General features: G+C 45.0%; 1 protein-coding gene across 2 annotated transcripts in view; it reads right to left on the reverse strand.

Annotated features, from left to right (window-relative positions):
* Positions 1-2,072: 2,072 nt before the first annotated feature.
* Positions 2,073-15,047, reverse strand: part of LOC106571345 (midasin) — a 79,622-nt gene continuing 66,647 nt past the window's right edge. For both annotated transcript variants that reach the window (XM_045695636.1, XM_014144290.2), the window contains exons 76-101: positions 13,803-13,908; positions 13,486-13,601; positions 12,880-13,284; positions 11,957-12,183; positions 10,850-10,987; positions 10,348-10,541; positions 9,930-10,091; positions 9,583-9,717; positions 9,252-9,390; positions 8,832-9,007; positions 8,589-8,723; positions 8,265-8,403; positions 7,825-8,105; positions 6,955-7,104; positions 6,770-6,871; positions 6,425-6,623; positions 6,115-6,282; positions 5,856-6,010; positions 5,664-5,753; positions 5,430-5,545; positions 5,053-5,227; positions 4,766-4,839; positions 4,540-4,654; positions 4,288-4,354; positions 3,694-3,836; positions 2,073-3,482 (exon numbers count right to left, since the gene is read on the reverse strand). In XM_045695636.1, the coding sequence (XP_045551592.1) occupies positions 3,297-3,482; positions 3,694-3,836; positions 4,288-4,354; positions 4,540-4,654; positions 4,766-4,839; positions 5,053-5,227; positions 5,430-5,545; positions 5,664-5,753; positions 5,856-6,010; positions 6,115-6,282; positions 6,425-6,623; positions 6,770-6,871; positions 6,955-7,104; positions 7,825-8,105; positions 8,265-8,403; positions 8,589-8,723; positions 8,832-9,007; positions 9,252-9,390; positions 9,583-9,717; positions 9,930-10,091; positions 10,348-10,541; positions 10,850-10,987; positions 11,957-12,183; positions 12,880-13,284; positions 13,486-13,601; positions 13,803-13,908 (4,093 nt within the window). In that variant the 3' untranslated portion in view covers positions 2,073-3,296. The remainder of the gene's footprint in view (positions 3,483-3,693; positions 3,837-4,287; positions 4,355-4,539; positions 4,655-4,765; positions 4,840-5,052; positions 5,228-5,429; positions 5,546-5,663; positions 5,754-5,855; positions 6,011-6,114; positions 6,283-6,424; positions 6,624-6,769; positions 6,872-6,954; positions 7,105-7,824; positions 8,106-8,264; positions 8,404-8,588; positions 8,724-8,831; positions 9,008-9,251; positions 9,391-9,582; positions 9,718-9,929; positions 10,092-10,347; positions 10,542-10,849; positions 10,988-11,956; positions 12,184-12,879; positions 13,285-13,485; positions 13,602-13,802; positions 13,909-15,047) is intronic.

Consider the following 15,047-nt stretch of genomic DNA (forward strand, 5'->3'; position numbering starts at 1 on the left):
AATATGCTGAGGAAAACAATAAGTACCTTACTGTAATAGATTTCCATTGAAATGGGCAAAAATAGCTTTTTAGCAAAAAACTATTTCTCAAGCACAAATTTTGTTAGGACACTCTGGGAGGGGTCTGAGTGGCGAGGGGATAACTGAGAACTAGCTGTTATTGGCAGAAATTAACTATCAGGAAATAACACTGATCACTGCTTAAATGTTAAAGGTCCCGAATAGTCATTCTGATTCCCATAAAATAGCCTTTTGAGTGACAACTATGTCCCATAATATTTTGGGGGATAGAAATGCTAGAAATATTTTTTCTCTCATGGCTACCAGGAAGTTTGAAAAGACAGGCGTGGGCGCGGAGTTTATATTAATGAACTCGCATTGATTTACAGCTCTTTGAAACTCCTATGTCAAGAAACTTGGATGCAGTGAGCAGTGTTGCAGTAAAATAATCTCAAGCAAACTTGGTGATGCACAAAGCAACTCAAACGACATTGAAATTGCATCAATGATGTCAATGTTTTGGTCTCTATCCCGCTTTGCATGTCTCTTGTGATGTGGTTCACAGCCGCATTGACGGATGTGTTGACTAGCTAACACCAGACACAGATGAAAGGGGAAACATATAAGTATCTTTGCCATAGATGAATAGTGTAAACTTTTAATTATATTTGCTGACAAACACCCTACAATCAAAATTTGGCACCAGTATAGTAGCTATCTAGCTAGCCCTACTGAACAAAAATATAAACGCAACATGTAAAGTGTTGGTCCCATTTTTCATGAGCTGAAATAAAAGATTCATGAAATGTTCCATCAGCACAAAATGCTTATTTCTCTCAAATGTTTTGCACAAATTTGTTTACATCTCTGTTAGTGAGAATTTCTCCTTTGCTAAGATAATCCTGACAGGTGTAGCAGGTGTAGCATATAAAGAAGCTGATTAAACAGCATGATCATTACACAGGTGCACCTTGAGCCGGGGACAATAAAAGGCCACTCTAAAATGTGCAGTTTTGTCACACAACACAATGCCACAGATGTCTCAAGTTTTGAGGTAGCGTGCAATTGGCATGCTGACTACAGCAATGTCCAACAGAGCTGTTGCCATAGAATTGAATGTACATTTCTCTACCATAAGCCACCTCCAACATCATTTTAGAGAATTTGGCAGTACATCCAACCAGCCTCACAACTGCAGACCACGTGTAACCACGCCAGCCCAGGACCTCTTCTTGACCTGCGGGATCGTCTGAGGAGCGGTGCTGAGGAGTATTTCTGTCCGTAATACAGCCCTTTTGTGGGGAAAAACTAATTCAGATTGGCTGGGCCTTGATCATGTGAAATCCATAGATTAGGGCCTAATGAATTCATTTCAATTGACTGATTTCCTTCTATGAACTGTAAGTCAGTAAAATCTTTGAAATTGTTGCATGCTGCGTTTAAATTTTTGTTCAGTATATATAAACCATGCCCCTCTGCAAACACAACATTGCCTTCTCCAATGCAGGTTTCAAGACAGTACTTATTTTAATTAGGTAAGAGAATATCACATTACCATTGGTGAATTAAATTCAGTTAGGTTGATGCCTTAATAATCCAGATGTATCCAAGTGTTTGACATCAAGCAGGGACCAATAAACTTTATGTAAAAGAAAGTCATTTTTCATTCTTTGATCTGGGATTTAATCCAAATATCATCCAATTTCATGAAAAACATGATTTTAACAGAACACGACCTTTACATGAAAAACATGATTTTGACTGTTCATGACCTTTAATGTTAGCTGTTCATGTTACCAACATATATTTGTATTACTTGTTTTAATGTAAGTGCTGCCACGGGTAACCTTGAGCTAGCCATGTTGTGGACAGTAGCAAACATGGTTGTAGAGGCAGCTCTACAGCTGATCCACTGTCTTTGGCTGGTCTGTCTTGGTTCAACATCGATGATTAACAAGATCAATGTCGCCCTCTTGTGGGGTGGAGTACTTATTGAAAATCCAAATTTCTTTAGGGGCCATAAAATAATTATACTGTAGGCTACTACCATACATTATAAAACATGTGCTCAAAACAGTTAAAAAAGTTTATTAACCCTAACCTCATACAATGTATCATGTCATATGTGATAGGTGGTATGAACAACTACCATGAAATATAATTAGTTTGCTTAGTTATTTCCACATTACAAAACACCTTGGCGATAAACATTTCTATGCACAATCATCAACCACTGTTTTCCTAATGTCACAGCAATTGTATTTTCTAATGACGTGTCAGTGAATGAACCTTATCTACAGTACAGTTGAGGTGCAAAACAGATGTAGTTGTGACGTCGCTTAGGCTGCATTTAGACAGGTAGCACAACTTCCAAATTGGTATTTTGACCAATCACATCACATCTTTTGACATCAGATATTTTTCAGAGCTGATCTGATTGGTCAAAAGATCAGAATTTGGCTGCCTGTCTAAACATAGCTTAAGACCAGAGAAATGGAACCAATTGGAGCGTTTATCAAAATTGTTAATAGCAGTCCTTGTGCTGCAAAGTGCATAAGAACCACATTTTCCAAAAACATTGACCTTTATAGAAAGAGAGAGAGAAGCTTTATAATAACACCACATTATTTTGGGCAGAATGATCATTTCCAAGTAAACAATGGATGCATTTTTTAAAGCACAGTGTAAAGTGAGTTGCAGAAAATAAATTAAGGCACAATTTGGGATTACTTTTTAAATGGATCAAGCCCATATCAGCATGCTTTTCTTTTGCCATGATATAATTAAGGGGGTGCTTTTTTTTTTCTCTTGTTATTCTTTATTTTACAAACAGTGCATTAACATCACAACACTGTCAGTTCTATACATGGTCATTTGATGTGTCTACATGAAAGCAGAATGTCTTGATGAGCACGTTAGACTGAAAACATCCATACAACATGAAGGGGGTTATAGTACACTGGGAAAGAGGTATCTTGTTCACACGGAAGGGAATCACATTTTGTTTGTTTTCGAACATTTTTTATAGACGTGCAAGATAAAGCAATGCTAATTACATTACGAAAGAACTTCCAGAATCCCCCCGGCCTGATGACAAGGACTAAACAGCGGAGGTTGCTATCAAACTCTACAGTCTACTAAAATTAGAGTAAAAATAAGAAAAAAGGCACATATACAGTGGCAAGTCCGTCTTCCTTTGCGAGTCCTGTTATTGAGTCTGTGTTGTCGAGAGGCTAGCAGCAGAGTGGCATTGTGCGGTTGGTTGCTGCCCTCTAAGATGGTTTCTTCTCATTGGCCTACTGGTCGGTTGCCGTGACGAGTTCAAACCACTGCCTCAGTGCGTCGCTCAGGGTCTCTGGCAAGGCGTTGACGTCCCTCAAGATCACGTAGAAGGGGAAGGGGAACTCCTCCATGTAGGAGCGGATCTCAGGCATCTCTCCTGGACCTTTGAAGATGGGCACCTTGATGTCCAGAATGGAGTCCTGTAGAAAAATGACAGGAAATGTCAAAAGGAGTACCGTGGAATATTTCCAGGATATTTCAATATGAATATCTCAGTGATTTGACCATTCACATAAACGCATGCAACTTCTATTGGACTGTATCATGTAAATTACAGTAAAACCTTGCATTTACTATCCACAGTCCTTGCTACATAACATGGATTCCATCTAAACCAACTAAGTCCTTTACCCTGGAGTTGGGGTTGTCGAGCACCACGAAGATGACAAAGACGTTGGCGCTGCGAGCCGCCTGCACGGCAGCCGTCACCCTGTCCTTCCCCTCCAGGAAGAGCCCCCTGCCGTCCGACACGATGAGCAGCAGCTGGGCCGTCTCTGTTGGGGGGGGGGGGGGAGCACAGGACGAGGGGGAGGCGGTCAGTTTACACTGGCACCACAATGGCCCTGGGTGTCTGCTTACAGGTTCCAGTCCTCTGGGCCGCAGAGGGAGAGCAGTGAGAGCTCTGATACCAGCTCTGCACTGTGATCCTCAGCGCGGCTCGATAGAGGACATGTTAGCTTCACCAGGGGAACTGTAGCAGGAACAATACTCTGCCTTTGACTAACAGTACTGGGGCTCTGCTCCCTACCAACACACTGCTCCACTCAGGGCTTGTTTGTTGACATCAGACACTACCAGGGCATGGACCCCAAAGCCTCAGAGGACAATGTGATCAGCTGACATTCTTGCATATGTCTCAACCCATTACTGTAAGGAATAGTGGGATCTAGGGGAAGCCATTCTCACTTATAGTAATCATGCTAAACCTTTAACCCAGTAGACTACCTGTGTTCATGGATCCAAGGCCGTGCTGCCTGGCTGCTACAAACATGTTGGCTGAGGTCTCCAGGAACTAAAGGATATTAGAGCACAATGTGGGAGTCAGTCTCACAAGAAAAACAATCTGTCTCAAAGAGGATTTTGGGGGAAGATCTGTTGAACAATATCAGAGTAAAGAACAGGCCTGAAAGTGGTTTAAATCATCAAAACTAAAAAAAGAGTGTGTAAAAATGAAGGAAGAAGGAAAGGGATTCCCACCTGGGCTATCCTGGTCTTTTTCTGCTGGAACTGACAGAGCCTCAGTATTCTAGCACCTGACTGATCGTTGAACTGTTGTTGGAACGGGTGGAGCAGCTGCACTGTCTCTCCAAAGCTGAGGGGGACAACCAAAACATTCCACACATCATGTTGTTATCTCACTGTCAGGGGAAGAGAAACACCTGGACATCCATATTAATGTATTTTCAGTGACTGCTCCTCTAACCTGCACACAGACACCTGCCCGACCTCCAGGAGAGTGAGAGCGTTGACGATCACAGACAGGGATTCAAAGGCCAGCTGTGAGGCACAGGAGACAAAGGTGAGACATTGTGTTTTTCCCATGTGGCACCATATTCCCTATATAGTGCACTACTTTGACCAGAGACCTTTGAGCCCCGGTCTAAACTAGTGCACTCTAAAGGGAATAGCGTGCCGTTTAGAACTCATACATAGTTCCTGCAACACTGATTGCAAGGTTGTCTCCACTCATCCCTCCGTGAAGCGACCTACCTGTTTTGAGTGGTTGTCCACCATGCTGGAGGAGTCGTCCACGGCCAGACAGATCTGATACTCTCTCTTGCTGGGCTTGGTTCTCCTCAGCCAGATCTTGTCTTTACGGAACTGACTGGCGATGTAGGGGATCACCTTCCGCATGTTCAGACGCTTTCCCGTGCGGAAGTCTCCTCTGTGACACAGAGAGAAAACAGAATAAGAGATGAGCTAATATTTGTTGTGAAATTAAAAAGGATCTTTCAAATGAAAAATAAATGAATTTATAGGAAAGGTTAAAAAAAAGCCTGTTCTTGCTCTGGTCTGCGTTTTGTCTGATGGCTGACCAGTGGCCATGCTCCATGAATGATCTTCTAGGGGTTGCGGTAGGTACTCACTTGAGCTTGGCCGCCTGCGTGGGCTCTAGGATGAGGCGGAGCTGCTCACACAGCTGCTGGGACAGGGCCGAGGTCAACGTCTGGTACTGGTGCCACATGGCTGCCGCTGCACTCTCCTATAGGGAATGATATTAGCAGGAGCAACACACAGAGATCTGAACTTCTGAAGGTAGGTCATGGTAAATAGTATCCGGTAATATTTATGTATTAGCAGAACATCCAAAGTGTTGGTACCTCCTCCCGGTCTCCAGGGGCCTGTTTCATCCAGGCCTCCAGCTGCAGCTCCATCTCCCTCCTCAGCTCCTCTGGGTCGCGGACTGGGTTCTGGACAGACACACACATTCAGCTAATCTTATACAGAGTGCTCCAGTGCTTTCTGACAGGGTTTTTTCTTTAGTACTAGAGCCCTAAGCAAATCTCTGGTACCTGCAGTGTGTCCATTAGCAGCTCTGGGACAGTGTGGATGGTAGACTCTGTGCTCCTCTCTGGGGGCTCCTCGTCATTGTGACCCTGTGTGTCTTTTGGCCTCTCCTCGTCTTCATCATGCAGCCTCAGAGCCTCCAGCTCTCCACTGTCCAGACCTGATGGGGGAAATTACACAGTAAGACACACAAGCAACAGGCAAACACACAAGCACCCACACACACACACAGGTGTAGACAGTGAGAGGAGATGGATAGAGCACCTTTCTGTGACGCTCTGGTCGAGTCCAGCTGTTCTGGCTTCAACTCCTGGGCTTCAACAGCCCGCAGGTCCTCTTCCTGCTCCTCTGTATCCATTGCAATGTCGTCGTCCTCTTGGTCCTCATCTTGTGGGGCTCTGTCTGGTTTCTGCTGGTCTGCACTGGCAACATCTGTTAACAGCAGAGACAAGCGGCTCAGTGAAAGGGCTCTTATAAGAGCTTAGAAGCAAAGGCTTCTTATCTTGGACTATCATCTTCTTAGGGGGATGAACTGGTATGGCATATCTACTCTGTGGTGTGATTGGTGCCTGACCGTATGTCTGTGTGTCGTAGGCCGTCTCTCCCTGTTTGATATGCTCGTACAGGTCTGACTCCTGTTGGGCTTGAGTCGGTTTGTTCTCCAACGTCTTCTCCGTAGTGCTCTCCACCGTGCGTAGACGCTTGTTGATTCGCTCGTTGTAGTCGCCCGTCGAACGCTCGTTGTCAGCCTGCCCCGGCTTCCTTTTGAAGCTCTGGAACAGCCAGGACAGCATTAGAACAAATGTAGAAATATATAGCTCATCTTAAAACAGAATTTGATCACGTTTTAAAATGTTTCGGATTCACTAGAAAACATTAACTCAAAAACACACTGTAGAGATTTGTAGACCAGACATACCTGTGTCTTGCTCTGGCTCGCTTTCTGAGAGGACATCCTTGCCATGAGTTTGGAGTCGTGTCCCTCCGACTGGCTGGCATCAGCCGCTCCACTACCATGCTCCTGGACAACACAAGAGGGTCAATGTGTGCCTGCCAAATAACACATTTACATCAGCTGTAAATGGGTGTGGTGTGTGTTTCTACCTCTTTAGCTTGGTCTCTCTCGGATGCGTCCCCTGCCAGCTCCACAGCGGTCTCACTCTGGACGTTCTCCTCTCCTGTCTGACCGTCTGTGTTGTGCTCCTTCCTCTCTGCCGATTCTGGCTGCTCCTCATCCTCACCCTCCTCTTCCTCCTGTGGGCAATGAAGAAAAAAGGCGTTAAACACTCAATTAGCAAAGCATTCTGTTCTACTTGACTTCGAGACAATCAGAGAGCACGAAACCCCATGTGAGGGAGGCAACACTCTGTTAGCTGCAGAGTTAGTGCAGTGTACTTAGCTAGCGAATATGCTAACGTTAGATAGCTAGCTAAACATTTGGCTATGGGCTGGCACTGACAGTATGGGATTATGGCGAGTGAATGAAATAGTTTTTTCCCCATCTTCCTAAGGAGTCATCTAGCTGTGGCCATCTGGCTAGTACCAACAAGGGTTTCCACAAAATAACAACATCAGCGCAGAGAGCTTGAAATTTAGACCATAAGCAACACGCAAGGATATGCATTGTCAAACAATGCTACTGCCACCTTCTGGTTTGGAGTATTTTAACAAGGCTGAGTGGCTGACGATGTCCAAGGTCTTTGCTGTATGAACACAAAAAAAGATAGACTGTCGACACTCTGAACAGAGGTGCTAGGTACCGTCGGCAGGCAAATGTTTGACAATCCTACCAGTGTGTCTGAGCTTTAAAGTGAAACTCCACTCAAATATATTTTTTTCAATAGTACACTGTTGACACAGACCCCAAATTATTTGCATGTCAGCAGTCAAGTTCTCAAGATATTGGACTTTCAAGAAGCAAAGTGTCACTGGCCACACCATCATTATGATGCAAGAGAAGAGAAGTCAAACTACCTTTGGTTTCTGGCCTTCGTTTGTAGGGATGACCACATCCTCCTCTTTCCCTGCCTCTTGTCCTTTGTCCTTCTCTTCCTCATCCTCTGCCTCCTCCTCTGTTTGTTCTCCTCCTCCCTCTTCCTCCTCAGTCTTGGGTTCCTGGCCTTCTTCCTCTCCTTGTTTGTCTGTCTGATCCTCAGCCATCTCCTCTGCTCCACCCTCCTCCTTTCCCTCTTTCTCCGCTCCCTCCTTCTCATCCAGCTCCATCGGCTTCTCGTCAATGTCGAACGGGTTTTCCTCTGGAGGAGAAAGAAACTAAATTGTCACACACTGATTCTCTGGTGTCTCCACCGGTTCCTCTACTCCCTTATTCTTTAATAGTTTATTTTATTTAGTGACAAGATAACAGGACAAAAAAAGTTTCCTCTCCCAGATATACAATTGACCCGAGGGCTCACCGTCTCCCTCTCCCTCGTCCCCGGCCTGGTCCTCCTCCTGGTCCAGATTGAGTTCATCAGGCAGGTCCATGGCCTCCGGGTCAGGCTTCTTCTCCTGCTTCCCATGATACGGGTCCACCTCGTTCTCATCAAACTCCCGCTGGAATACAGATACTCAAATCAGACACTATCTATCACTCCTGCTAAAACACACCCAACTACAGCCTGAGATGTGTTGAGTAAAGTGCAGAAAAAAGCCCCTTGCAATGCCAGGGATAATCTGTGTGACACAACATTGATACGCTCAGTAAAGTATATACGCATATATTTTCAGTGAAAGCTTACCTCGTCCCCTTGTTCGTGGATCTTCTCCTTTTCCTCCTCGTCCAACTGTTGGTCTTTGTCGTCTTTGTTCTTGTTGTCTTTATTGGGGTCCGCTGCATCCAGGTTATCATCCTTGGCTACCAGCTCTGATTCCCCCTGTAGAAACCACAAAAGAGCATAATTAGTGAAATGGCCCTACTAGAAGCAGCAGATACAGCCCTTTCTGACATTTGAACTCTCTTATCTGATCCTTCCTCTCCGTACCTGGTCCATTCCTTGGCCCGACTCTTCCTCCTTGTCACTGCCCTCCTCCTCTTCCTCATCCTCATCATCACCCCACATCCTCTCATCCAGCGTGTCCGTCTGGCCCTCGCCCAGGTCGCCCATCTTCTTATCCAGATCTTCATCCTCCTCTTTGTCAGACTCCTCATCATCCTCACCTGAAAAGGCACAACCAAGAGCGCTTTGAGATGCGAGACCAGGGTCGGGTTCATTAGGGCATGTAATGGAAAACTGTTTGAAATGTTTTGCAACAGACAATGAAAATTAGTGTTTCTTATTGGACAAATTCCAGGTAGTCCCTCCCTGTTTGTCTATTTTTTTCCATTTGGTGCCTAATGAACATAACCCAGGAGCGTGATCAGACTCCGATGAGGCTGTGTGTTAAGAGTTCTGTCCACCCACCTGGCTCTTGCTGGTCTCCATCATGCATCTGGCCATCAAAGTCCTCGGACATCTCGATGGCGTTATCCTCCTCGTCAATGTTCTTCTTGTCAGGTTCCTCCTCTTTCTTCTCCTGGCCTTCCTGGAAAGTGTCCTCCACCTACGACAGAAAACGTAAAATTTTTGCAAAACCATATACATTTTTACTTAGTAATGCATTGATGTCAGTAGGAGACCAAGTGAAAATTCAACTTAAGTGGAAGTTATGATTCACCCCTTCATGAGCAATGCTACTCAAATAACATAGATCTTAGTGTCTGCACTGTATTGCAATTCTTGTAGGAAGCATCACCTGTTCTTCGTTCTCGATCTTGTCGCTGACGTCTTTGGTGCCCTCTCCCTCGCCGATGCCACCACCCTCGTAGTCGTGGAACTCTGTGGCCCCCTCTCCATCCCCTCCCTCCAACTCCTGGGGGAGGCAGAAGCCCTGCAGGACAAGACAATAAGACAAAGCAGCAAAGTAAAACAGTGGCTGTACAGTAGCACCATTGCAGCTTAGGTGACTTACCCAAACAGTAGAAATAAACAGCTACTGAAACTACAGGCTGTTCTAAGATTTTTCACTACTATCATTTTTTTCAACATGCATTTGTGCTCGCGTTAGAAAACAGATCCAAGTAGAGGGGTTGCATACAGTACCTTCTGGGCTAACTCAGTGAAGATGCCAGCCAGGACAGAGAGCAGTTTCCCAGTGCTCCTGTGGGCTCCCAGTGACACAGCCAGGTAGTAGCGTGCCAGCTCTGAGTACAGCCCCAGCATGGGTTCTAGACGCACCAGCAGCCTGCACGCCTCACTCAGCTCCTAAACACAACACGCAGGACAAAGAAGGAAGACAGAGGGTCACTGGTGATATATTCTGAATATCATGAGATCATGATAAAGCAATCTGAAACAGCAGGACATCATCGTTCAGAAGAACTCAGGAGAAAAAAAATGATGAACTCCTTGGCATTACCGACAAAATCGTCGAGTTGCAAGGCGTTTCAGTGGTGGTTGTGTATCTCCACTCCACTAGAGGGTGGTATAGGCTACAGTGCACGCTGTGCGACTACTGTACCTGGAGCTGCTGTGGTGGACAGGAGTCTCGGTGGACTCGGAGTCTCTCCAGTAGCTGTTCCAGCATGTCGTTGACCTCCCCCAGGGAGAGAGACGCCACCTCTGCTCCCAACTCCTCCTCCAGCAGACGGCTCAGGTGACCAGGCTTCAGCAGGTCCTCCTGGGGCTCCTCCTCCTCCTCCTCACCTTCTGGAACTGGCAGATACAACAGAAAATGACATTCTCCATCAATGGTCGCGACTCGCAGAACACTAGGATTGATCATGTTAACGCATCTTGGCCCAGTCGTACTCTGGCATTCTTGGGATAGCTTTTTTTGACAGCTAGTTCTCCAACAGTTGTCCAACAATAACCACACAAGCATACAAGGCATTAAACAAGCGTTTCTTTATGGACAAGTTCAGAAAGTCCCTCCCAGTTTCAGTCTGTTTTCTTCCATTTGGTGCCTAGTGAATAGGACCCAGGTGTGTTATTGGAGGCAGACAGCAGGGGTGACTCCTCACCTCTCTTGGTGTCTGTCTGCTGTTCTCTCGGCTGCTCCCCATCCTTTCTCTTCACCAGGGTCTGCACGGCAACCAGCACAGTGTTGATGGCCTTCTCCAGCTCAGTAGAGAACTCGGAGTGGAATGTTTGCTGGTAACCTGCAGAAAGAGAGGGCAAAATTATTTTCCAATGTAATAACAATGTAATACCATTGGAATGGAAGTATAATAGAATTGTAACAGTGTAATACCATTGGAATGGCAGTATAATAGAATTGTAACAGTGTAATACCATTGGAATGGCAGTATAATAGAATTGTAACAGTGTAATACCATTGGAATGGAAGTATAATAGAATTGTAACAGTGTAATACCATTGTAATGGCAGTATAATAGAATTGTAACAGTGTAATACCATTGGAATACACCATTTTCTATGATGGGGTCTAGGCCGGGTTACTTTAAAGAAGTGGTGTAAATTACTTAAGTAAAAAATACTTTAAAGTACTACTTAAGTCGTTTTTTTGAATATATGTACTTTACTATTTATATTTTTGACAATTTTTACTTCACTACATTCCTAAAAAAGTACTTTTTTCTCCATACCCTGACACCCAAAAGTAATGGTTACATTTTCAATACTTAGCAGCACAGGAAAAATGGTCCAATTTACAAACTTATTTTACCAGGTAAGTTTACTGAGAATATTGTCATTTACAGCAACGACCTGGGGAATAGTTACAGGGGAGAGAAGGGCGTACTCTCTAAACACAAATGCTTTATTTGTAAATTCTGTCTGCGTGTTGGAGTGTGCCCCTGGCTATTCATAAATAAATAAAAACAAGAGAATTGTGCAGTCTGGTTGGCTTGATAAGGAATAAGAAATTATTTATACTTTTACTTATAACATATTTTAGCAATTACATTTACTTTTGATACTTAAGTATATTTAAAACCAAATACTTTTACTCAAGTAGTATTTTGCTGGGTGACTTTCACTTCCACTTGAGTATGACAATTTACTTTTCCCACCACTGCTTTAAAGCATTTTGTGACAACTGCTGATGTAAAAAGGGCTTTATAAAATACATTTGACTGATTCATAAAGCATGGTCTGTCTGTTCTCACCTGTGTGTCCGTGGCCCAGGGAGAGTAGCTGCGTCTTCCAGGTGGTGAACTCAGTCAGGCTAGCCTCCAGCTCTCCCCTGACGTACTGCAGGCCACGGGTCAGACCAGGCTGGGTGTCAGCCGTGCCCTCTGGGGCGTTGGGGGTGAAGAGCTGCTCCACCATGGGCATCTGTGCCGCCACGGCACCCAGCCGGTCATAGCCAGAGCAACACACAGAGAAGTGGCTCCTGAGGAGGTGAAAAAAAATGAATAGAGAATGAACAGCAAGGCTATGCTTAAAAGCTGCAATATGTAACTTTTGGGACGACCTAACCAAATTCACATAGAAATGTGTGTTATAGATCTTTCATTCTCATTGAAAGCAAGTCAAAGAAGCGGTAGAACTGTTCTATGAGCGCTACTTCTATGCTTCCTGTTCTTAGGTTTCTTTTTTGCATCTTTTACTTTCGGTTTTGTACACCAGCTTAAAACAGCTGAAAGTACAATATTTTGGGTTATAGAAAATTTATTTCACAGCGATTTAGATGGTACAATGTTTCTCTACACTATACTTGCTTGTTTTGTCACAAACTGAAATTAGGCAAACTATTCTAATTTTAGCAACCAGGAAATGGCGGTGCATAGTGCATCTTTAAATTAATTTAAAAAATCTAACAAGATAAAATGAACTACTGATTTCAATATAGAGGATATCTTAAAAGAAACGTAATGAAGACAAAAGCTCAATTCTCTTTTCTGTGTAATGCCATCAGTATTCCTGTGTAATGCCATCAGTATTCCTGTGTAATGCCATCAGTATTCCTGTGTAATGCCATCAGTATTCCTGTGTAATGCCATCAGTATTCCTGTGTAATGCCATCAGTATTCCTGTGTAATGCTATCAGTATTCCTGTGTAATGCTATCTTGTGCTCCTAGGCCTTACCAGGAGTGCAGCGCCCCCTGTGTGGACTGCAGTGCCACTGCATCCAGCTCCTCTTTCAGGATCTGGGTTTGACCCAACATGTCCAGCACACGCTGACTCAGCTGGCTCCAGGCCGGGTCGCCTCTCCTCAGCAGACACCCAGGAGGCTGCCTCTGAGCCGCCATGGGGGACGGGCACCTCAGGGTGGGCTCCCTCTGCCCGTCTACCCCCTCCGTCTGCTGGGGGCCCTCGGGGCAGCACTGCAGCACCCAGGATAGCTGCTGGAGGAGGGTGGCACACTGCCCTGCCAGGCCCTGGGCCTTGATCACCCAGCCTTGGAGGGAAGCCTGGGGGGGAAGGCCACCCGCATCCTCACTGTGGGACTGGAGGTGAGCCTGGATGCCCTGCACGCTGGCTGTTAGCCTCCTGTATGCGTTTGAGAGAGGATAGAAGCCAAAACGAGTGTGAGAAAGACAACTACAGTTTAAGATACTCAGGCGGTATCCTAAATATTATAAGGCGTTGTAGGGAACAGAGTGCCATGTCAGATGCAGCTATATTCAGAGATACTCTATCCAGAGGGTAAGCTCTGAGCTTAAAGGTCATAGGTTAGAGGTTAATGTTCACCTGAGGTGGACCCACTGCTCTGTGAGCTTGGCCAGGCGTCGCCTTTGTCTGAGCAGCAGCTTGAACAGGTGGGAGGAGAAGCCTCGGCAACGATCAATGTTCCCAATCCCCAGTTCCTGGTAAACAAGCAAACACTTCAAAACGTCAGACAACAATTTCCAATTGCAGCACACAGTTATTAATATTTGCTGCGCCAGACAGCGTTAAGACCATGGAGATTCTATAATAAATGGCACATAATTATACGGTTTAGACCCCATTTAGAAACACAATAACATTTCCCAATTGCAATTGGTAATTTCCTTTCAGTCTCTCACCTTCGCAGCGCTCTGGAGGGCAGTCATCATGGCTGTTCTGCGGGCCCACGAGCGGTAGAAGTACTTCTGACAGCCGTCCCACGCAGCGCTCATCTCAGTAAACAAACTGAAACAGACAGTTCCATGCCACAGTCAAGCGCCTACTCCATGATCTACTGCACAGCTATTCTAACGACCTACTTACTGCACAGCTATTCAAACGACCTACTTACTGCACAGCTATTCAAACGACCTACTTACTGCACAGCTATTCAAACGACCTACTTACTGCACAGCTATTCAAACGACCTACTTACTGCACAGCTATTCAAACGACCTACTTACTGCACAGCTATTCTAACGACCTACTTACTGCACAGCTATTCTAACGACCTACTTACTGCACAGCTATTCTAACGACCTACTTACTGCACAGCTATTCAAACGACCCACTTACTGCACAGCTATTCAAACGACCCACTTACTGCACAGCTATTCAAACGACCTACTTACTGCACAGCTATTCTAACGACCTACTTACTGCACAGCTATTCTAACGACCTACTTACTGCACAGCTATTCAAACGACCTACTTACTGCACAGCTATTCAAACGACCTACTTACTGCACAGCTATTCAAACGACCTACTTACTGCACAGCTATTCAAACGACCCACTTACTGCACAGCTATTCAAACGACCCACTTACTGCACAGCTATTCAAACGACCTACTTACTGCACAGCTATTCAAACGACCTACTTACTGCACAGCTATTCAAACGACCTACTTACTGCACAGCTATTCAAACGACCTACTTACTGCACAGCTATTCAAACGACCTACTTACTGCACAGCTATTCAAACGACCTACTGCACAGCTATTCTAACGACCTACTGCACAGCTATTCAAACGACCTTACTGCACAGCTATTCTAACGACCTACTGCACAGCTATTCAAACGACCTACTTACTGCACAGCTATTCAAACGACCTACTGCACAGCTATTCTAAACGACCTACTGCACAGCTATTCTAACGACCACTTACTGCACAGCTATTCTAACGACCACTTACTGCACAGCTATTCAAACGACCTACTTACTGCACAGCTATTCAAACGACCTACTGCACAGCTATTCTAACGACCTACTGCACAGCTATTCTAACGACCTACTGCACAGCTATTCTAACGACCTACTGCACAGCTATTCTAACGACCTACTGCACAGCTATTTTAACGTCCTACTGCACAGCTATTCTAAC

Source organism: Salmo salar, chromosome ssa15, assembly GCF_905237065.1.
Source record: "Salmo salar chromosome ssa15, Ssal_v3.1, whole genome shotgun sequence".
Classification (NCBI taxonomy): Eukaryota; Metazoa; Chordata; class Actinopteri; order Salmoniformes; family Salmonidae; genus Salmo; species Salmo salar.